At 37.7% G+C, this 25,144-nt stretch overlaps 1 protein-coding gene across 1 annotated transcript in view; it reads left to right on the forward strand.

The window, feature by feature from the left end:
* The window catches only part of poc1b (POC1 centriolar protein B), a 33,031-nt gene extending 15,119 nt beyond the window's left edge, over positions 1-17,912 (forward strand). The window contains exons 11-12 of the mRNA XM_084095718.1: positions 16,787-17,008; positions 17,396-17,912. Of these exons, the coding sequence (XP_083951844.1) occupies positions 16,787-17,008; positions 17,396-17,533 (360 nt within the window). The 3' untranslated portion in view covers positions 17,534-17,912. The remainder of the gene's footprint in view (positions 1-16,786; positions 17,009-17,395) is intronic.
* Positions 17,913-25,144: the final 7,232 nt, after the last annotated feature.

The following is a 25,144-nucleotide window of genomic DNA, read 5'->3' on the forward strand; positions in this document are numbered from 1 at the left end:
TCCATGATATTTTGGTACCCTGTCAGTTATGAACCTCCATTAGAGTTAATTGTTATTGGTTAGTATTGCATATTTCATTGTTCATGCTCATTTCCTCTATATTTACTTTTAGATTTACATTTTGACCTTTGCCATAAATGGAATATTTAGTTTTTCTAAAAATGTATATCTTTTTTTCATACTGTGCATTTAAAATGATTACTTTTATATATATTTTTTGTGATTTATTGTCAATTCATTTAGACAGAATAGTTACATTTTATGCCATTTCTTAGTAAGTGTACCCTTAACATGAATTAATACTAAATTAATATTCCACTGCACCAGCAGACAACAGAGGTATTTGTAAATACGAGACTCTTTTTATTGACGTATGATGGTCATATGATGACCATGCAGGAGTTTCTTAGCCAGTGGGGAGCCTCTTTTCCATCAGGCCCGGAAGCTAGATCACCATTAGCACAGAACTGAGAGAAACCTCCTCAACCTGAGAAATGACCCAGGGTCAGAATGTCTCCATCTCCCTACTCTCTTGCAATTTTTGTCCTAGTCAAAGTTGATATTTGGAACTTGTGTGTGAGTACGCATGTAGTTCACAGGACAGGCAGATACCCATTCTGGTTGGTGTCACAGGTAGCTTAGCATAGTTTACACACAGAACAGGGAGGCTTTACTTGAAATAAACATGGATTTAAGTTTTTCAGGTGTGTCTAACAGTAGTATTCAGGTAAGAAATACTACAGAAATTAAAGTAATCAAATGTCACTTTTAGAGCTCATGCACAGATCCAATATACTGTTACGTGTTTTCTCTCAACTATTTATGTTCCAAAAAATGACTGTATTTACCTTAATACTTGGCAAGACAGGCATTATGTTTTTGCCGTTTAAGTGCAATAAGCCACGAAAAATAAGCCAATTGGGTACTCACAAGCTGTCTGAGTGGCGGCTTTACGTGTGCACCACTTATATACTGTAGATCAGTTGTGTTCGCGCTTTTGGTGTGAGCGCGAAACTTGCGAGGATGACTAAAATTATGCGCACTATTCAACCAGAGCAAATGAGACGAGATACTGCAAAAAAAGGGTATTGGAACCGTTTCAGATATTTCAGTACCGATACATATCAAAATATCAATATTTTTGACAACACTAACACAAATATACACAAACACGAACACATTGAATAGCTGGGGCTCATTTGAAGAAAACAATGCTTCTAGATCAGAAAAAGACCAAGTATTTTACTATTAATGGTTTAAAAAATGTGAAATGATTGGGTAATTTAACATAACTACCAAACATTCCAGTTTCTAATATCTTTTTATCTTCATTTACCCCCTGGCTCGTGACAACCTTCCAGACCTCGAGTTAGCATATTCAGACTGTACAGCCCTCTGAAATCTCATTATCTCTTCTTCGTCGGACATTGCATGATTGTATTTTTAGAAACCTGCGTTGCTGCTGGGGGGAAAATTGGTTGCTTGCTTCACCTCTGCTTCCCCCACATCTCCCATGAAGACTGATTTCATCCCACTCGCTCTGCCTCTTCCTCTTTGTGCTATTTACAGACTACCTCATGTGAGGGCAATGAGTTAGGAAACACGCTTAACAAACGCTTCGCTGATGTCCCTGATTTTGCATGGATCAATCGGATTAGCCAGAATCAAATTACAGAATGTGTGTAAGCATTGACTGGCACGACAGAAGTCATATGTCCTGCAATGTTCTCTCTGTGTTTTGGAGAGTTGACACAGCCCTCATTTTCTTAATTTTGCTCATCCAGATGTGTTGAGGCTTAACTTGGAAAAGTCGTTCGTATGTAAATACAATACAATATACATATTAGAGGGTTTACGTCATGCGTGGAAATTGCATGAAGTGTAGACACAGGTAATCATTACTACTTAAATCTGGCTAGACAAACTATATGCTTCCAAATTACCACTCTACCAATGTTCTAGGAATGGGCAGGATGGTCATCCAGTGGTGGCGGTGGATGAATTTAGAGATGCTGACTTTCCTGAGTGTGTTTTAACATGTTGTGTTTAGCATGCAAATCAACTTCTTGTCCTTCTGGTCAGTAATTTAGATTTCTACTTGCCCTGCCAACTTTTTTTTCTGAGCTCAACATACAAAAATGGCTTCTATTGCTCTCCTCATTTTTAAGTCGCTTTGGATAAAGGCATCTGTTAAATTATTAAATGTAAATGTAATGTGTATCACTATTTTGTATTAGTGCACCCCCTCCCCACGGTGGAACAAAAACAGGTGTTCTGGAGTACTGTTGGGGTTAAAAAGGGGTCATCAGGCCAAGCGATGGCCACACGTAAGTGAAGTCATTATGGAGATCACTCAGCAGGAGCCCTAGTTGAATCAGGAAGAGCCACTTTGAATTTGAAATTACTGCATTGTTGAATTCACTTTGGATCAGGGAAATCCTCTATTGCCTGTATTGTTCTGTTGTGGTCATTGTCGTAAGTATCAGATTAAAATGATAAAAGTAGTTTTACGCCTACTCTGGTCTTCTGCATCCCCTTTTAACACTGGAATAATTTTATTGACTTGCTATAAAAAGCCTTGCGTTGCCGGTGAACTGCAGTAATGGTTCTCCACTGCTTGACAACCTTCGGTATTACCATGCAAAAGCACAAGTGTAAACAGCTGCTCTCACTTTATCAGACGGGGGATCTGCTTGCCCTCAGCCTAACCTTTAAGTAGGTGATGGAAGAATTGTGGAGGAATGGCGTTGTAGACTCTCTCATGTTTACTTACCTAAGTGCGTCTACATTTTTTCCAAGCCAACACTGGAAAACATCCACCTCTTCTCCTGCCGCTCCTCTTTCCCATCAGTCTCTTGACCTGCATTGACCCCCTCGAAGCAGCAGTGGGGTCAGGTGTCAGGCTCGAAGCTCAAGTTCCAATGCGTTCTGGACATGCCTCACCATTTTCTCTTCCTGTTTTTTCCCCCACGTAACTGATATCCATCACTGTAGCATTTGGAATAGCGATGTCAGTGTTTTTTTGGCTAGGGATAAAATTAGCCACTAGTTTCACACCTTTCAAGTAGTAGGTGTATGTGATACCCCAGAGATGCCCAAAACTCTGTTCCAGTTTCACTGCTACTATCTGCTCCTGTCTGGAAAATGATGGGCTGTCTACTTAGCCTCTGAGAAAAGCATGTCGTAGTCTGAGCTTAAGTGTCATGTTTTTAACATCCTCTCTGGCACTGGAAAAAATAGGATTCCATCTCATTTTCAGATGACACGGTTCATTCTTAGCAGCTCATCATCATCATCATCATCATCATCACTACTACTATTACTGCTAATAACAACAGCAATAATAATAATAATATATAAATAATTAATAATGTTTAAATTATAATAATTATTAATACTGTTACTTCTACCACTATTTATACTACTAATATATAAATATCAATATATAAAGCATTAATAATATATATAAAACAATGTATTATTATTATTATTATATATAAAATAATTTTTAAAAATCTGTTGCATTTATGTGTGCTACTTTTTTCTATTTAATTCAACATTAAACATTTAGGTGAGATAAATGTAATATACTCCCCCTTCAAATTAAAAAAATCATATATATATATATATATATATATATATATATATATATATATATATATATATATATATATATATATATATATATATATATAAATATATAAGTAAACTGATAAAGTGTGGTACCGATATATTTTGCAACCCTAATTTTAAAGAAATGATTTGATTGACGAACTTACTGTCCAATGATTCTAGGTGGTCTTGGAAATGATTGGCTGGAGTTTTTCGAGTCCTGCCCGTTCCACAGATGATTAAATTGCTTAATTTTCATTTCAGTGCTTCTAACTCAGTGGCTGTAAGTGGGTTAGGAATAGGATTTCAAGTGATTTAGAAAAAATGGACAAAAAAGAGAATCACATACCCCACCTTTAATTGTGTTTCTCAGCTTCACTTAAAACGTAGAGGTGACTTTTTAGCTCTTAATGTAACATTAATGGAATGCACAGGCCTCTTGAGGCCAAAAGTTTGAGCAGACTTCTCTAAAGATGTAGGTTAACTTTGGACTAATAGGTTTTCTAAGGAATCAGATTGTGGGAACTCACAAAGAAAAGGGGCCAATACAGGCGTGATTTCTCTGTGAATGGCCTAATCGGCTTGCACTAGAATGAAAAGGTTTCACTGTTTCACTTTAGTTTGTAGGCCGTGCTGCTTAAGCAACACCTTGCATCAGCTTACAATCAGACAGATAGCCTCTTTGTAAGTCTGGGATAAAGTGAGACGGCATGAGATCTCGCTGTATGCTAAGGCCTGTCGATTGAACCTGAATTGCTCACAGAAAGCAACATCCATATTGAATATCCTTGATTTTCCAATTATACATTTTAAAAACCTTATTTATACACACACACACACACACACACACACACACACACCAACACCAAGCAGCAAGTGGAAGAGTGCACCTGTAGTTTTACATTTTCAATTTGAATTGCAGATGTCATACCTATTTAGAGCAACAGGAAGCTCTTCTCACTAATCTGCCGCCTCTGGCACCGGCTCATATGCAAGGAAGCGCAGGGGAGCCTTGATATTCTGCTTTATGGGGTTGACCTAGAGATATGCTGCACTCGAGCTTGTGGCTTTTTTCACATGGTGACACTATTCTGAGACTCCCTGCCACTGATATCATCTCCCCTCTGCTTGTTCAATCAATGGGAAAATGAGAGCATCTAGTGGGGAAGCTTCTGGAGATACTATGATGGTTACCTTGATTTACAAAGAGTATGATGTTAGCATGTTGCTAAAGTAATAGAGCAATACTCTTATAAAAGTAGGGATGCATGACATATCTGTACTATATTAGTTATCAGAAGATTTTAGAGCTTTTTCAAGGCAGTTTAATTCAAGTTTTTGAATCAGCCTTGTGGAACAGTGTTTCTTAGGAGCAACAGAGTCGCCAGCCCATGTAGCTCTCAGGCTGATTTGACGTGAAGGTTCTGTCCGTCCGGTTTAGGGAGTAACGGTGGAGTTGAGAGGTGGCATGCTGAGAGTGAGGCTTCCTGACGGAGCTCGGTGAAGGGCACAGGCTCAGCTGGACCCCGTGCCACCTGCTGCTGTAGCTGTCAGTCAAACTGCTGAACTTTCACTCTGTCTGCACTCTTTGCTACAGTGCTGCAAGCTTATAAGCTGGAAATAGTGAGGAATACATACTAAGACACTTTCTACTCCACTCTGCTTTTGAGAAAAGGGATTAAAAATGAGGGAATCTTGTATGTGTTTTTGATCCGTTGATTTGCAGATTAAATGCAGCATTTGGTACTCATTACTGGCTCATGCTTAGGACGTTTCCGCCTGTTCTACTTGTTTGTTTTATGTATTAAGCACTGTAATACGGAAATGATTTATTTCCATGCCTGCTGAGTGCGTCGTTTGGCATGTGTCGCAGAGAGGGGTAAATATTTTAAAAGTGGATAATTCTTTGAAAGCGGATTTAAAATAGGTTAATGATACGAAAAGACGCCTGACAGACTCTTGCGAGGGACGCCGCCCGTCTGCCAGTATTCGTCTCAGCGGGAAACAGAAAAACAAGCAGGCGAGAAAGTGCAAGAACAAATCTGTAGTCCATAGTAAATATGAAGACTACATAATAATGAATTTTAATGAATTTCTCAGAAAATTAAATTGTTTTCCCTTCTGAATATCATAAATTGCAAAATACTCAAAGGTATCTAGCAATAGGGCAACAGCTAGGGGTGCACGATACGACTAATTTGACTTTCGTTTAAAATTAAGTTTTGCAACTGACTAGTCTGAAACTAAGAAACACCTAGAAGACATTAAGCACTTGGCATGTTTGGTACGATTAAACAAACTGGTGCGATTGCTCTGTTAGTGCGGTTCATTTGAATAAATGTGAACGCTGCCATCCGAACCCTGGTGGACAGCAAACAAGTGGACCGAGACCGCTGAAGATGCTTCCAAAAAAATCTCTGGTGTAATATGAACGCAACACAGACCAAAGACATGTAAACGAACAAAAAACAGGACATGATGTCACAAGATATGACCCAAAAAGGAAAGAATGCTCAAGCATAGGCCCTACCTGTTTTTATCGCCATAGTCGCGATGTTGCCCATCACAGTTCGGTACAGGTATCAGAACCACGTCTCCTTGCAGCAGATCTTCGTTTGTGTGTGTGACGGAGGGATTCCTGCTGCTGTTTCGACTCCTTTACACATTTTATAAGCCTTTCACGAGTTGTCAGCTCCATCATATGTACGCACATACGGTGAGAGCATTTAGCCCAGTGCACAGCATTGTTTTGGATGTTCGACAAGTTCCGTCTCTAAACATATGTCATAAAAGCCTCTTTAGATTTGAGGTTAAAAATGACTGTGTGAATGCTAAGCGAACCAGGACTAAATGTGTTATTTTCTTTTTTTGGTCTGTAACTTGTAAAACTTTCATTTTTTCCCCGTGCTCGTCTTTCGAGTGGTCAAAACGCATGCGAGATCTGAAGTGAAATAAAAAAGATTTTGTATCTTCTCCAGATACACTTTTGAAAATAATGTATTGTTAATGTATTATCAGCAGCATTTATAAGCAAGTCATTTGATACCAACAATTCTCCAATAATTGCCACTCAAGTACACCTTAAACACAGGGGCCACCGCTCAGCTTCTGTTCCTTTTCCAACCCGTTTTCCAATTTAGCGTTCAGCATTCTACTTCACAGCAATAGTTCTTGAGTTCACATCTGATAGCATTTGAGGTGCACCAACTCATCTCTTTTCAGCACCAGCATGTCATGATTTTGTGAACAGCGGGTAGTGCCTCTCTAATCGCAATGTTCTGTTGTAATTCAAATGCATTTGGATCATTGCAGAGACCATGGGCTTTGGACCAGGTCATTTCTAACAGTGTCCCACTCTTAAATGGAAAATCCACAGTATTCTGGCTCTGTCTGAACCACAGTTGAGCACAGCTGCCGTTGAGCAAGAGAATTAAAAAATTAAAGCAGAAGTGGGTGATTGAGAGAGAGGAAGAACTAAAAGAGGAGGGGGTGAGATCGGAAACAAATGTGCTGACCGCATCTTAAAATAAGTGGAAGTGCAGTGAGGATGGTGACAGGTTGGGACAAAATGTTAGAAAAAAGAAGAAGAAAAAAAAAACTATTTGAATTACACAATGTGTGCCAATTGTTACTATTATTATATTTAATTTGCAGCATCTTGTACTATTAGCTGTGTGTTTTTTAAACACCAAGTCAAAGTAATTCAACTTTATATCCTGTTTTATATAATTATCATATATTACATATAATAAAATTATATGTAACATTTATTTTTTTTATTAATTAGTTAAAAATAAAAGAAACATATTTTTTATATAAAACATGTTATTTTTTCATTAACATTGATTATTTGTATTTTTTATTTTATTTTATTTATAATTGATAAAAAAATTGGATAATTGAAAAGTGGATAGCATTGAAATTAGGAAAAGGAGCATTGGGTAGAACTATCGAACATAGGACCATAGTCTGTCACGTCCAGCCCAAATTAAACAATGCTGGCCACTTTCATCGTAATGCAACTGACAGTCACCCACTTGCATGTCATATAATGTTAATCCCACTTTCCTTTCACACATTTTATGAGAGTTTTATATGACAACTCTATTAACACCATAAAATCTCCCAATGTCACTTACGATTGCACAACGTGCCACATGTACAGCACACGGCCTTTATGTGTCAAACATTTTTACGGCATGGTAGTACTGTACATCATGTTCTCATTTAACCTTGTGCAAGTGTTTTCTTATCTTTTTTTCTCCCAAACTTAAAAGAGCATTTGATTATGAAGCCACAACAAGCAAAAGAGAGGATGTGGACTCTCTTGGTGTGAACAGTTTGTCAATGGGGGTTGGATCCAACACGTCTCAATGAGGTGTCAGTTGGCGGCGTGATATCTCCTGCTGATAGCAAAGCTTTTACAGTCAGTGCTGTTGACCCTGGCGTTAATCATTGGCTGTAAGATCAGTATGGTTGTGCATAAAGCCAAGATAAGCATGGTGCTTTAGTGTTCATTGGGCGGCTTGTGTTTTTTTTTTTATTGCAGTTTTGGATTTCCAATGCCGTTGGACTTTGCCAATTTTTTTTTCTCTTCTCATCTTGCTTATGCAGCCTGGCAGATATGTGTTATGATTGTCAGCATGTGTTTGCTCATAACCAAGTTTTTCTATAAATGGTTTGGGGGTCTATGAAATCTAAATATGCTTACAGTATATGTATAATATATGTTTTAATTGATTAAATATATTATCAAATTATAATCAATTTTATTTTAATTTTTATTATAATTCATTATGTTTATGTATTTGTTTATTTTATCATAGGCATGTTTGATTTTATTTTATTTTGTGATTTTGCTAACTCAGCTAACATGACCTCCTTATCCCTTTTTTCCGTTTGGCTTCTTGACAGATTGCAACAGAAGTGAGATAGGGTGACAGGGAAGGAAGTATAGTACAGGGAGCTGAAAGTATCATAAAATTAGTCAATGAGACTTGAGTGGCATATTTTTCTCAAAGCCATCAGCTTTGCAGGAGCAGGTTTGAATCAGACAGCTGGAATCAGATTGAATCAGTGAGTTGAACTCAAGAACTGAATCAGTCTGATTGGTGAACAAATCATTCTGACTCAAACTCACCATACCTCTCTGTTTTCTTCATCCCTTCATGACCCACATCCAGGGTGCTCTTAGCCAGCGGAAGGCAGTAATAATCAATTACCCACAGGGAGAACTGTGACATCAGTTACTCAAAGACAGCCGAATTTAATTTCCTGCCCTCCATCCGCCGCGTAATGCCATGTTAATGGTTTCCTGCTTAGAAACATTACGGCTGCCACAACGGGCATCAATTTGTATCTGCTACGAGCAGCGTCACAGTGAGCTGATCTGAGCCAAACACACACTTTTCTCTGCCTTGCATTATATTTGGACTGTAGAGTTTAGACTGTGCACTGAATTTGCCTTCTCTACTGATTTTTTTATTATTTTATTGTGTTGATTATATAGCGGGGTAGTGTTGAAAATGTTGCTATTATGTAACATTTTCAGAGACGGTATTTCAGCAAAGTCGTATATCTTGTATGTTTGATTTGTGAGTGAATCACTCTTTTGAGTCGGTTATTTCAAACAAGTTCGAAAAAAAAGTCTAAATCACTTTAAGTCTGAATCATTCAGACTGTTTTATAAGAAATTAGACAAAATATATATTTTTATTTAGCTTAAATGTAGCATTTAGTATGTAGTATTTCTTTTGTCTTGTAGTTTATACTGTACCTAGACTGTAAGAATAGATTTTTCAAACTTTTAAATAAAGATTATTTAAGTACATTTTAAAAGAAAATACTATTTCAGTTTTCAAAATTTCACATTTAATTAAGTGTGTTGTTTGTGGTTTTGTGGTTCACTGGTTCCTTTGAGATTTTCCTATGGGTTTTTATAATGGGGCTTTTCAATTTATGATAAAAATAAGGTCTGTGGTAAACATAAGTTGACTATACTTGGATACCCATCATGGCTTATCTAGTTACTTATTAGAAACATAAAAAAAAATATATATTTTTAACATAATAGCTTCAAAATTCGCATTTTCAATATGTGTGTCTAATTTCTGTTGTAGAACAAAACATCCTAGTTTCATCACCTGATGTATAAAAACCCATAGGAAAATCTTGAGGGAACTACTGGCGAATTAGTCGCCTGGGATTTTACGTCATATCAGCGTCACTCAATTGTCTATGAAATTTCCTTGTAATTTCGGAGTGAAAATTGTTTCTACACCAATTTTTTTTCCAGTGTAGCTACTTTGTGTAAATACATTTTTGCTTTTGAATAGTTGGTAGCTTAGCTAGCTTCTTTTTCTTTTAATCCCAACACCGAGGCTGACTTTGTGTCATGTTAAGCCTGTTTTTAAGTTCAATATATTTATCCATTCCTAAAGTAGCATTTTACCCGAGGATAGTAAACGAATTTCTGTTTGTCTATGTTATAATGAATTAAAATAGTGCATAAACTGTACCTTCAAGACTTAACCTTCAGTTTTCTCACTGTGACTCATCTTTGCCTACTCCGAGAGGCTAAATTTCCTCCTACACATCCTCAGTTGACACCACTACCACCTACAATGAAGCCTGTATGTTTAACCTTGCCTGCATTCCTGGCAACAGGACGCAAAAAATAACAAAAGGAGCTGCGTTCCAGACAAAACAAGCGTTTCAGGCAGCGAACTTCGGTCGCTCTCGCAAGGTCATTTAATGCTGAATTTTTCCATCACGACTCTGCCGAGTACCGGGAGTCACAGGCACTTGAGTGAAAAATGAATGGAGGTGTCTGAATGTTGTAGAATGTGCTTGATAGAGAAATGATGGACATGGTTTCCGAGAACTTGGTCGATTACAAAATTCTTGTCATCTTTTTTTCCTATTCCTATTTTCTAAATCAGCATATGAAATTGATTTCTGAAGGATCATGTGACACTGAAGACTGCAGTAATGGCTGCTAAAAAGCTTTTATTCACAGGAAATTTCATTTTAAAATTATAATAATATTTACCTGTATTAAAAAGATACTACTACTAATAATAATAGTACTAATAAATAAATTAATACTAATACATAAATGAATAATATTTGTATTTAATAATATAACTTACTTATTATTACTATTATTATTATTATTGTTTTACACATTTGTTCATTAGGAGTTTATTAGGTTATTAATGTGCTTTTAATGTTCAAGATGTGATGGAATGAGCGTCTTCCCTCATGTCGGCGTCACCCGACCTACTCAATGCCCACTCACCACAAGGACACGTTGCCCTCCTTCATACACGGGACACATTGTTTTAATTTTCCATACGTTTCGGTTTTGTGATTTTTGGGGCGTTTGGAACCATTTAGGTGTGTGTGTGAGCGTGAATGCGCCTGATGACTCCTCCAGTCTGTGGGATCTGAAACTGTGCCTCCAATAGGAATTGGGTCAGAACACAGCATTCATCATCCCTCTTTACCCTTTTTGTGGAGGGATCCCCCATTTTCTTCAAACGAGGGCTTCTGATTTGAGTTTCACCAGTCGAATTTATGCGTTTGATTCTAATTGAATGAATTACAAAGAATCCTCTAATGATATTACATCATTCAGTCTGATTGTTTTTAAATCCATTCTTTTTATTCCAGATACATTTATTCAGTGCATCCTGGTTTGCATAATCGAGTTATATCATATCCTGTGGACTTGCCATTTAGTGGTTTCAGGTCACTGGCGGTATCGGCACTCATTGTGAACACGGCTCATGAAGAGCAGATGAGAGGGTACTGACAGCGATCTGCAGGTTTTATTGCTGTGTTTGGTTGTGTTGTTCCCGATGAGGGCGTACACTTCAGTCACAGTTGAAATGTGACATAACCACTTAGTCACATAGCTGGTTATAAAATGCTGCAGTTTTGTGGTATCTCTGAAAACGGATATTTATCTTCCCTGAAGCCAACGTGTGGGCGAGCGAATGGTGGTTTGATACGAGAACAGACGGAGAGGGAAAAAGGAAGCGTCTGCTTCCCCTACCATAGCGTGCAGGAGCCATCTCTGATATTCCAGTTTTTCAGTACTTCTTTTCATCTGGAAGACTAACCAAGCAGCTTTGCTTTTGAAGCCCAGGGTCAGGTTTTGCGTGTACATGCATGTGTTTGTTCGTCTCGAAAGTGTGTGTTTCTCATTTCGGGACAAAGACCCATTTCAAAGCCCATTTCCTGTGCACCGATACACACCAAAGCAAAAGCAGGTCCTCTTTGGGCTTCACCCATAACCTGACCTTCTATGTGAAGCTCATGGTGCTGCAGACAGCTGTGGTTTTGGTCCCCTGACAGGATATGGCCTACATTCAGAGTGACAAGTGTTGGTTTCACTTTTCCACTTGGCCAGCCAGCGTGAGGGTCAAATACACCATATAATAAAGAAGTCAGGCTTGGCTTGCAAAAATAGCCGTCATCGAAATCAGTGAAGTAGGACATGTGCAAATATGACAACATGACATAGCGGTGCAGGGATTTTTAACTATAATGAACTGTCCAGACAGTAATGCTTATCATTCACAAGTCTATTTGTGTGTGTGTGTGTGTGTGTGTGTGTTTGTATTTAAATAGGCAAATGCTTAAGAGTCTATGATTGGATCATTATTGCAGTGATTATTATGTTTCTAGCATGTTATACATTTGGCAACAGCTCTTCTAACCCTAATTGATGGTGTGTAGCTTTTGATTTCTTAAACAACCACGTAAGAAGACACATCATGGCCATATTCCATTTCCAGGATGACAATATCAAGATGCATCAGGCTCAAATTGTGACTCTTGTTATTTCCATAAAGGGGTGCATCAATTTTTGGTCATGATCATGTATTGACAATCCAAGAGTCAAGCACTCTGTAAAGTCTCCTCCAGCACATCCAAAAGACTTTCAATGAATTTAAGGTCTGGATTCATGTGCAAAAAAAATCAATTTCATGCTTAGGGTTAGAAGAACTGATGCCGAACATATAACATGCAATAATGCAATAATAATTACTGCAATAATGATCCAATCATTGACTCTTAAGCATTTGCCCATTTAAATCCAAACAGCGACTTTATATATATATGGAAGACCATTCACTTAAAAGCAATGAATACTTTTTCAGCATTATTTTAAAAGGTTATGAATCTAAAATTGCTCTTTTCTTTTTCCCATTCCCTTTCAGTTGTTTCAGAGTCTCAGTTGAGTATCAAAATTGAGTCTTATTGAGTTCTGGAGCCAGATACTAGCTTAAACCCCATTATAGCCAGCCTTTAGAAGACACTTCACACAGCAGAAACCAGCCTCTGATCCATAGAAAGACTGTTGAAAGAAAAAGATTGGGAGATATTGGGGTATAAAGAGGCTTGCAGGTCAAAGAGCTAATGCCTCCTTCCTTGATCTCAATAAGGATTTCCTTGTACAAGAGAGCTCACTTTAATGGCATTACATGGCATCCTGTGACAAGGAAATATCTTCTGTCACAAGACCAGATCAGTGAGTGGTTTAGTGGCAGTGAGAAGGGGTGCTTATCTTTTAAAAAAATAAAAAATAACCGTTTTGGGACTTTCAGTGCCTATCCTTGAGGACAAGCATACGCTTCTGCAAATGAAGGACATTTGACATTTCTCGCACTGGCACGGACACATCGTTCTAATATTAGCGCTAATGAGGAGCCGATATTGTTGTGAGGGGGCCGTTGAGAAGGTGTCTTCCCATTTCTTAATGAGTAGACGACCAGACACGACTTCAACGGCTGCTCTGATCTTGTCAAGTATCCAGTCATTATGCTCCATCTCCCAGGTGTTCAATGAGGAACGCAGTGATATTTCAAAGGGTTGTTGGGGGGTTTTCGGTTTTGTTTAGGGAGCTCATAAATATTCCCAATGGCCCAGTGAAGTACCTGCTTAGCGGCCAGCAAGCCTGTTGACATAAATTATATCTGCACTGGCATAAAGACCCACGGTCTCAGAGCTGAATGAATATGTTCAAACTGTAATGACCCACCTGTGCCCACTTCAAACTTCAGACTGCAGACTGCAACACCGTGTTGGATTTAACACAACAGTTGTTAATAAGGTGCACGTTCTCGGAACGGTCCAGGAAAGATTGAAGTCAGTTCACATATCGCTTACACTGTCACCAAGGGAACAGAATGAGTGTAACTCTTTGCGAGCAACCCCAGGTACCCCTGTTGTCATGGCAACTGGTGAAGCAATCTAGAAGAGGTCACTCATTCACCCTGCAACACAGGATAGTCTCTTGCCTAACCTGAGCCCATTGAGTAAGAAACACTAGGCCAAATCTGACCTTTCTGCTTTGGTAAGGCAGCGTTATGTGCGATTAGATATGACAGTATGAAATACAAGATAACTCTAATGTTAGAGCTGTTTCTGCTTTGAAAAGGTTGCCTCTGATTTTTTTTAGAAAACCTTAGAAAAGTCAGATAAATTAATTTTCTTATGCAATAAACTATATATGATTGTGGGGTTTTTTTAGTGAATCGAACGCATACAGCTTACTATTGTAAGACTCGCTGGTTGTTCATATTACAATGTGTAGTTAAAGATGCACATTATTAGCTTTGTTTATAGTATTTTATAATAAAAAATAATAAAAATAAAGTATTCTTATAAAAAAAAAAAATTAAACTTTTTTTTTAATAGCACCCTATCGATTTCTAAATGATTGATCTTATTGTAGACCATTCATCCATACATGTTTTATTTTTTTAATTATTAATTCTTTTTTTTTTTTCTACATCATAATTTATAATCATAATATCATTACTTGTGATATAATCTTCCGGTGAAACATCAGTCGTCTTTCTGGTGACATATACCGGACTTCTCCAATCATTAAGTCTGCTTAAACCCCGCCCCAGGAAGCTCACATTCATCTGCCTCAATTCTTTCAAAATCAAATACATTTTAATGGAACTATTAGGGAACCAGAATCATTAGGGGTTTTCACACCAGATGAACATTTTCATAGTTCCTATAACTAATGGCGGAAGTACCCGCTTTTTGTCGTGTTCGCAGCGCAGATACTGGGAACGATTTTAGTTCTAGGAAAGACTTTTGGGGAAACTAAACTAGCTCCTTCTTCAGAGTAGGGTCTGTGTAAGTGTAGGTTTATAGCCTATATATTTACTCAACCAACATGGAAATGGTGATAGATGGACCGACGCCAAAGTATAGGCACTTATTAACCTTTATGCTAAGGAGGAAATCCAACGTGACTTTGAAGGGACCAAGTGGAACATGATTAAATATTTCTGCTCAGCTAACTACATTGGGCATCAACTATATTGGGCAAATGCTATAATACTTTATTGTATACCGTTTACTTTCTTTGTTTAACAGTTCTAACTAATACTGTAACGTATTAGGTAGGACTGTTAAACAGATCGTAAACTAATGAAGACCGAGAATGTGAGCGATGTGTGCTCAGGCTCTGGCTAAGCCGTTCTCAGCACCATCAAAATAAAAGTCTGCCGCATCTTCAAAATCAAAGTCCCGCACAACATCCAAAGAGGCAGGGCATAAGTGATGGCTTATATGACTTGAAAGTTCCAACTGGCGGTGCGAATGCAACCAGGAAAATGGTCCTAGGGGAACATTTAGTTATAGGGGCACTGCTTTGGTAGCTAGTTCCTGTAACTTAGTTTCTATAACTACCTGGTGCAAAGGCCCCTGTTTAGAGGAATCTGAGCTGGAACTTTTTTCCTGGTTTGAACTGTTATGTCATGCATACATGTAGACCCCTTACCTTACCTCAGTCATTTTCACAAATGAGACACTGCTACTAGCACAGACAGCATTTTCCAAGGGCTGTTTTCCACTAGGATAGAGAAACTAAACACACACGGAAGAAGATACTAGGTTTGGAGTGTAGCATGATCGAGGTCTGAGCGTGAAGCGTGTAAATGAGGCTAGCAGATGTTTTCCAGATGTGGCTGGTGGGTGCTGGAGGACCCCAGAACCAACCCTTCAACACACTGACAGCTTTGTTCACCTCCTACCCTCCCTTCCTAGGCCGTGATGCTGTCTCTCAGGCCTGAGCTTTGAAGTCAGGACGCTGCACAGGAAGTAAGGGTCTGCAATCGATTTTCTTCCTGCATTAGGGCAGGAATGTATGACCCTTCCCTCCTCCTCCTCGCTTTGTCTCTCTGTTCTGTTCAAGATTTTGGTTCTATGCATGATAGGGTCAGAGGCCCATGTACTGATTTCTGTGTTTCTGTCATGTATTGTTAGCAAAAAGATGACTGTGATGTGGTGCATTTTTTCCACGTAATTTTTAATTTTTTATCTGTGTAATACAAAAGAAGAAATGAAAACATTGTTAGTAATGCACCGTTTTGGATGAAAATTCTTTTTAGGGCCAAAATCAATGACCAACACTGATGTTTAATTAGCGAAAAAGTATTATAGCATTTGCCGTGTGGCCAATGTTGCTAGCTGAGCAGAAAAAACTTTGTTTCGCTTGGTTCCTTCAAAGTAGTGTTGGATTTCCTCAGCGGTCGTCTGCCCTTCTATTCTATTGCTCTGTTGTCCATGTTAGTGGAGTAAATAATGCTATAAACTGTGTGTTTACATGTCTTTTTAAAAATGGCGGGTGCCAGTGTTTTGCATGCATTTAGCCAATCAGCGTACACTTACATCACTGATAGTTCATATTGTGCTGGGTTAGACCCTACTCTGAAGTAGGACCTAATTTAGTACCCCAAAAAGGAGTTCCTATGTCTAAAATCATTCCCAGTTCCTGTGGTGCGAACACACCAAAAACACCATTATTTATAGGAACTCTGAAAAGGTTCCTCCAGTGCAAAATCCCCTTATGAAAGTGAATAGGGATTGTTTCTTTCAAGCTCCAAAAATGAAAAAAAAAAAAATAGGACCATAAAAGTAGTCTTTGTGAAGTCTTGTGAAGCCATAAAATAGCTCTGAGTGAGGAAAAGACCAAAATGTTATCTACTTTTATGTTGTTTGTTGATTGTTTCATTGGAAATAAGCACCTGGTACATTCTGCTAAACATCCCTTTTTTGTTCTGCATAAGAAAGAAAGTCAAACATATAAGGGTGAAAAAATGATAACGGAACTTTTAATTTTGGTTTTCTAATTCCTCAGGATGTAAGGAGCCATGATATTGGCACAAGCAGCAGACATCAGCACATCTCAGGTCGTGACTCAGGTCCAGCTCGGGCTCATAATCGACCCAAAGAAGGGGAGGATGAAGAAGAAAGGTTTCCTGGTGGCATGACAGCATCTGCAGCGGAGCACTCGGGTATCCCATCAAACCTTACTAGCACTCTGGAGAACATTGTGCAGCAGTTGGACATCCTGACCCAGGTGAACTGCTTTTAGCTCATCTAAGTCTGTTGAATAGTGCTATTTTGTCTAGATCTACCCAGCAAATCAGCTTGTTTTTCCTAGTCAAATCGGAAATTTGTTTAAAGATAAGGTCATATTTACTGTTGTTTGACCATTTTTGCGGGTAAAATCAAGTCATTTCATTAGGAATCCATGCAATGGGGAATTTCGTGAGGGTCAAAGATTTCCTCATGCAGATTTCACAACAAATTTAAGTTGGTCACGCAAATTTTCTGTTTCCCAACAGAAAGTGACTTCTGTGTGAGCTGTGATTCATAAATTGCTACACTAATGGCAATAGACCCTTTTGTCTACGAAATGTCGCTAATGTGATCATGCCTTAAACTGTTGGTTTTCATATCTCAGACCGTTGCTGTCCTCGAGGAGCGTCTTACGCTGACCGAAGACAAACTGAGGACATGCCTGGACAATCAGGTCCTGCTTTTGCAACAGACACAACAAGTGGACCGATCTGACGAGGAAACCGAGGGATCCTCTGTGTGAGGGATACCCAACCCCAGTGGTCCTCACTTCAATGGTAACTTCCTCTGGCCTGCAGAGGGGGACCAAATCCCTTATTCTTTTTTCATTTTAGCTTAAAGACATCCAGCTGTGTCATTCCAAATGAGGACATTGGACTTAACAATGCAAAAAAAAGGACACAAGATGAAAAGACTGAAAGGATCGTACAGCAGTCTCACCCAAAAAAAATGTCATGTTAAAAGGACAGCTGCAGCTAAGACAACATCCCAGTCATGTTTTGACAGCAGCGAGGGAAGAGACTGAAAGAATAGACATACATGCACAGATTTTTACTGTATCCAAAGCGGTTTGTGTCTGCTGCATGTATTATGTAAATATAAACCATTATGAATGAATTACAGCACGAGTCTTTGATGCGATTGTGTCCCAGGCAGCATGAATGGCTTGTGCATGTGCATGTGTATGTAAGAGAGAGAGACTGAGTAAGTGTCCTCAGAGACACTCGCAGTCTTGTTTACTCTTTCTCAATCAGCCGCAGCCTTGTGGCTTTCCTCTGGCTGGAGGTCAGACGGAAGCAGGGAGCCAATCGACAGAAGGCCAAGCGTTGCTTGTTTGCTTTGTGTACCACATCCGTCTGTGCGCAGCAGCTCTGCTTAAGTCTTCACAACAGTCTTACATAAAAACAATGCATCCAACAGCAGTGAAAACAAATCATAAAATTATTGATTGGGATACGTGTCCGATCTGCATCATGCGCTTCAGATATTAAAGTGACAGCAGCCTAATAAACCTGTGGCTGTGATGTCTTTCATTTATGTAAATCAAAGAACAAAAGACAGAGAAAATCACTCACTGCTCATTTTTAGCTTTAATAAGGATTAATCTCTAGTTTTTAATATATTTTTATATTGGAATAATTTCACAGTTAATCTCCAAATTATTGTTAGGTGTGATTAATTACAAAAAAATGTGTGATTTAATTAGTTTATTTTTGAATCGATTGACAGCACTAGTTTATATATTCTCTTAAAAATTTGTCATATACACAACAAAAACAATCCAGCATGTGACTGTTGTTGTTACTGCAAAATCCAACCAAACATCTCTCCAACTACTTCCTGTGCAGCACACAGACAGCAGGTGTGCGTGTGACCTCTCTGTGCACAACACACTCGAGTCCCTTGTCTACGGTGGGGCCCTGAAAAAGGGCTAGAGCAACCAACTTACGAATGAAGAACAAAGAGAAGAGAATGGAAATGTACGCATGTGTGCCTGTGTAAAAGTGGTTCTGTGTGGCTGTCTACTCGAGCACGTGTCTGTGCGCTTATGGATTTGTGCGCATGCACGTTCTTGAAAGACCCACATATGGTAAAGTGGTTGCCTGCTTATGAGGCAAGGGAAGGTAAACATTATCCCCCCCACAGACATCAGAGGACGAGTTCTTCCTTATGTTAGCCAGGACTGGCTGGCGTTGAATCAGAGCACTTTTAGGAAATTCCCTCTGACCTTCTGCTCTAGGGAAGAACAGATAAAGATAGAGGAATGGAAAAGAGGTCGCTCGTATTGTTTCTGCAGTGCCACCTACACAGAATAGACCTGCTCCATTTTTTTTTAATTTTTTTTTTAGATTCGGGGAACGTCTGTTGAGAGGTTTTTTCTTTCAACAAATATAGATGGAGCGGAAAGTTTAAAGATAGGTATACACCTGTTGTGGGTCGGAGATCTTTCTTGAAGTTTCCGAACTGGTGAGAGAAATCCTGGTTTGAGCAATACAGGATGAGAGAAAACACATTTCTTTTGGACGGTGTATTAAAACCACTTGAAATTTGAGGAGCAGAACTAAATGCAGCTTCCAAGCATTTTGATCTATAAGACTGAATTGGATTCACTTGTTTTAGTCTCGTCTTGTCATAAATCCATCATGCACGTATCTTGAGATCTGTGGCTCACACTATGACGTTTAAATCATATGTTCCTATTCACATCTGTGTTATCCTCACACCTGGTTTATTGAGCGGGGTGTTTTCCAAATCCAGGCGGCTTCACCCCAGTTTTGATTATTTTTGGCTAGTACATAAACTTGTTCCAACCTCACAGTTTTGAAATGCTTATTGTTCTCTAAAATGACTACAGACATCAAAACAAAAGACAAAAAAGTAAAACAATGTTGTTTTGAATTTTAATCAACTTTTATTTACAATAGTTGATGTATACGTATAGCATGTCACACTTCTTGATGTCATGTTTATTATTAAATATTTTCAATATTGCATATTTTTAATACTTTTCTAAATAAATTTGGAATAATTAGTAATATTTCTAATAATAATAATGATATTTGAATATTTAAAAGGCTGTGGAGTATTTGCACTATTTTTATCACAGCTGATGGAATCTGCGTTGCGTTTCTGAAAATTTGCAATGGAAATTAGGACAAAAATAATGAATGAAAAACAATCGCTTGGGTTAACACAGACTCTCAAAGTGTTAAATCTCCTTAAGAGAGGTATTGTAAAAGGTGTGAAGGGTTAATAACCCCCCACCCAGATACTTCCTCCTTGGCTTTTCCTCAAAACCTTAGAACAAGTCTCCGAAAACCCCCTGTGCTCTTATCTCAAACTGTTTTTTTTTTAAACCCTATTTCTTTTGAAGTCACACATTTGCACTGCCTGTAGCAAATCCTTTGACTCCAAGTGTTTTAGTTTTCTTTGATTGAATAACACAAGGAACCTAATGTGTTTTCAGAAGAGAGATGCCAAGTTCAAAGGACAAAGAGGTGTGTTGATTACAACAGCTGCACTTAATAAAATCTCGGAACATGAAAAGAGAAAGAGCGTATTTTTATTTCACACCAAAAATTAATTGTTGTTGTTGTGGACTTGTGTTTTACATTAAAGTGATCAGTAGTGATGTTCTACATATTGTTATGTCTGTCGTTTTGCTTTTTAATCTGTTTTACCTTGATAGGTTTTTTTATTCACCCGGGAATGCCATTTGTGTGGGAAAACGCACCAATGTTGGTGAGCTTTTACACCATTTGTCATGATTTTCCCAACACTGATTCTGTCTCTACAATTTCCTCTCACTTCTGAAACTAACCCTATATTCTTTGTTTTGCTTACATTTCACAAAGTCTAGAAAAGGGCCAATTTCCTGTAAAGTCTCATGAGCTTCCGGTTTTCATAGATATCAGTTTTTTCTTTCTTGTGTCCATTCAGCTGGAGGAGGAAATGTGGGAACAGGCTGTCCCTGCTGCTGATAAGGACTTACGGAACTTCCCACCTTCCACATATGGGGCCGGTCCTTTAACTGGAAAGAGGTGCTACCAGGGGTCATTGCAAAAGCTAGAACATCCGTCCTGTCTCCCCACAACCGGTTTGAGAAATCTGACCTTGTCAAAACATATTTACTTTGTACTGTAGAAATGAAAAGAGGAACAGAACTTCCTGTGGAAACATCATTTTTTATTTGTACACCTATCTCATTAGTATGAATTCTGGTGCTGTATTATTTTAACAGACAAACATTTATTTATTTTATTCTTTCTTTTCTTTTATTTAAGTTAAAGGCAGGGCTGGCGATTTGTTCTAGAAAATCTGTCTGTGGAAGGCGTAGGACCATAAAATGTCCGTCTAATAATTGCAATGGTACGATTGTCCTACCAGCCAGTCAACGTATGCATTTCCATATCGCCGCACACCTGCTCGCACAGACATCACTTGTCATCAGCACGTTTCATGCTTTGAGTTAGACAGACGTCAGTCACAGAGCACCGCAACCGAAACAGCAGCCACATTTTACAGTTCTTCCTAAACCAAAACAACGAGCTTATGCTGCATTCACACCATAACTACTGCAATGTGGAAGAGATGGAAACCTGTAACGTTATACTCAGAGCGTGACTCGAATTGATGCGTTTCAATGGCAACTCTATCAACACCGAAATGAATCTGCAGCAGTCAGGTGGAACAGGTCAGTGCTTTTTAAGTTATGTTCATTATGAGACATGAGGTAGTTTAACGCCGTCTCTCGTCTCGTGACGCTTTACACACTGCTGTGTGCGTTGATGTGTTTGGAAGGAGGCGTGGCTTTGGAGACGCTCTGAAGGGAGGGTGGGATCCTATGCTTTCAAAGCTATCTTGTTATTGCTAGCTGCTCTGAAAATTGCCTACCCTACCTTTAAATCAGTCATTTACCTTGCCTAAATTTTTAAATGTTACACTGAATGAAAATAATATAATTGAATTATTAATTAACCAATTAAGTTTTATTTTGTTTACTATTTGAGAGCTATAGCTAAAACAAATACAAACACATAAAATTGTAAACGTAATCCATTGTTAAAAATGGATTAAAAATATCAGTAACACTTTACAATGATGCTCCATTAGTTAAGGGTAGTTAATATAATTTGTTACTGTACTTATTAATATTTGTGAAAATGATTTAATAAAAAAAAAAAATTGTTCATGTTAGCTCAAGTTTATTAACTAATATTAACAGACACAACTGTTGATTTTATTCATGTATTAGTAAATGTTGAGATTAATAAATATTTTTGTTTTTGTTTACTGATGTAGTTAACTGATGTTAACAAATAAAACTTTATTGTAAAGCGTTACCAAAATATCTTTAAAAATATAAGAGTGTATTATTATTACCCGCCAATATTTAGGGTATGTTTGGGGTTTGGGGCTTGATATCTATAGTACAATAATAACTATACAAATATGCATTTATAATATAAATATAATAGAAAGCTGTTTTAAAGACTTTTGCTTTCTAAAGCTGTGCATATGCGGGTACTTTTACATTTTAGATTCTGTCAGTACATCCGTATGTTTCAGCATATTCAGTGTAAATGTTATGTATGAATGCCTACAAATTCAAATGAGATCATAAAAAAATTGGGATAATTGCTGTTTTTGTGCCCACTATAAATAGCATTATGTGTTAATAAATTCATTTATTTACTAAAGCAAAAAGCCCCGGTCTTCCCTACAAAATTTTTATTTGTTATAAAGCCTGCATATTTTTTTAAACGCTATTTAACTTTATTTAAAACAATTCTCAATTGAATCAACTGAACACTAATTGTGCCTGGCTACAGAGACATTATGTGTATGTGCGTATGTACTTATGTGTAGGACGGCATCACAGCGTTTGTCTGTTCTAGTGTCCATGTGCCTGTCCAGTCATGTGCCACTCCAATAGCCAAACTCCATCTCCACATCTCAATCCTGATGGCTTTTCCTTAAGCAAGACTTTCAGCCTATTCCCTTGATGCCTCCTGTCTGAGAGCTGGCAGGTGGAGACATCTGTGTAATCTTCCTTCTCTTCACCCTCTCTCTAGCCGGGTGGAGTGGGTATGAATACCTGCGATGTTTGTCAATTCATCCTTTAGGAGTGTATGTGACAGTGAAACTCATTGACCTCCGTGGCTCAGCTTTCCATCTGGCCTGACTGGAGTTTTACTTCAGCTTTTACTTCAGCTTCTTGACCTCAAAAGTGAGGTCAAGTTAGGCTCCTGCTCTAAACTCCCTGAGCCTTTCATGCTTAGAAAACACTTTGGGGGTTTTATTAACTTTTAAATGTCTATGTAAGGGAATCTCATGAATAAATGGTCATATTTCACCCCAAACTATATATATATATTTTTTTCATTGAATCTATGACATTATTTCATTACATTTCTTTCAATTTTACCCCAAAGTGTGTGTATGTATGTATGTATGTATATGTGTGGAGATGGAGTCTGGCTATTGGAGTGGCACATGACTGGACAGGCACATGGACACTAGAACAGGCAAACGCTGTGATGCAGTCCTACACCTAAGTACATACGCACACACACATAATGTCTCTGTAGCAAAAGTGTAACAAATAACACTTTTGTATATATAACACACACACACATACATGTGTATATATATACTGTATGTATATATAATGTATATATGTATGTGTGTGTGTGTGTATATATATATATATATATATATATATATATATATATATATATATATATATATATATATATATATATATATATATATATATATATATATATATATATATATATACATATATATAAATAAATAAATAAATATATATATATATATATAAATATATATATATATATATATATATATATATATATATATATATATATATATAAACTGTCATTTGCAAACATACTAAATTAACAATTTGGGAAGATGTTGGAAATGGGAAAATTGAAAAGTAGTAATTGGCAAGATTAAAAAAAGTTACTTAAAAAGCTACCTTTTCTTTTTGCGGAATATTGTTTTAAATATGTACATTTTAATATAATTAGAATATTAATTATATTTTTATGATATTAGTATAATACATTTATAATATTCTTAAAAATATATAAAATTTTGTAAACTAATTATTTAAGAATGAATTAATTAATTTAATATAATAATTATAAAAATTTAAATATGAATTAAAATAATTGAATATTCAATTATTACTTTTTAAATTTTTTCCCTTTTTGTTTTATTGGGTGAAATATGAGTATTTCAGTTTTTGTGAGACGCCTGTATTAGTATAATAATAAAATTATATAATTTTTTTGTCACGCCACTAATCCTTGATAGGTGTAGCATAAGTCTTCCTTATTTGTTTTAATTCTATCCAATTGGTCACATTCCATCAAATGAATCAGGCTCTGGTTTCATAAATTGTGCTGTTATTGTCTTACTACTGCTTATTATTAGATGCGGCATAATACTCCGAGCAGCATTATGCAATGACTGTGTGTCTCGGTTACCTCATTTTTTTTAGGACACGTAGTAGGATAATACACGCTTAGTCCACTTATGTCATGTCTTCTTCCTGTCTGTAAGCCTTTATGTAAGCAAATGGTCGCCATCCATCCCACACTGATGTGCAGGTGTGTTATGGGAAGGCCCTGCTAATCCCAAAAATTGCCAACAAAGCAGTGCCCTAGAGAACAGAGTGCTTTGTATGTGTGTCTCCTTGTCTGTAATCCTCTCCAGGTGCTCTCGACCATTCTCAACTCTTCTAATCACTCTGCTTGTCTTCGGCTAAGGGGGTGGTACCTGCCAACTGCTGTTTTTGTTTTAGCTTAGCCGCTTCCCTAAGTCCCGACCCTCGGCCGGATGTCCCAAACCCATCTGTCACCGAGCCCTCTCCCAGAACGGAGGCTGAGAGGATATAGAGGAGGAGGCCAAGAAAAGAGGATGAGCTAGTGAAAGAAGCTAGGAAGTAATTGCATCTGGTGTTATTCTGTTTTTGCTGTTGCAAGGACTACATGCTAATGTCCTGATATTCACAATGTTATGATTTGGTTAATTGATCAAGTCAATTAAGCCAAATGATCGCATTCATATACCGGTAAATGTTAGAAATGATTTGTAGTGGGGTCGGGGTAGAGAACAACCCATAGATATCAAGATTATGCTAATTGCTAAGTCCACAATTCTTGTTATGGATAATTAACATCAACTTGATGTCTATGGCTTGATCTTGTATACTTTGCAAACACTTTTTGTGTGTGTGTAATAGGTGCGTTCTATTCAACCATAAGTGCCCTACGAGGTGGACTTCACAGGCTATTCCTTCTTAAATCCAAAGGGAGCGAAC

Source organism: Abramis brama, assembly GCF_963993115.1.
Source record: "Abramis brama genome assembly, chromosome: 20".
Lineage (NCBI taxonomy): Eukaryota > Metazoa > Chordata > Actinopteri > Cypriniformes > Leuciscidae > Abramis > Abramis brama.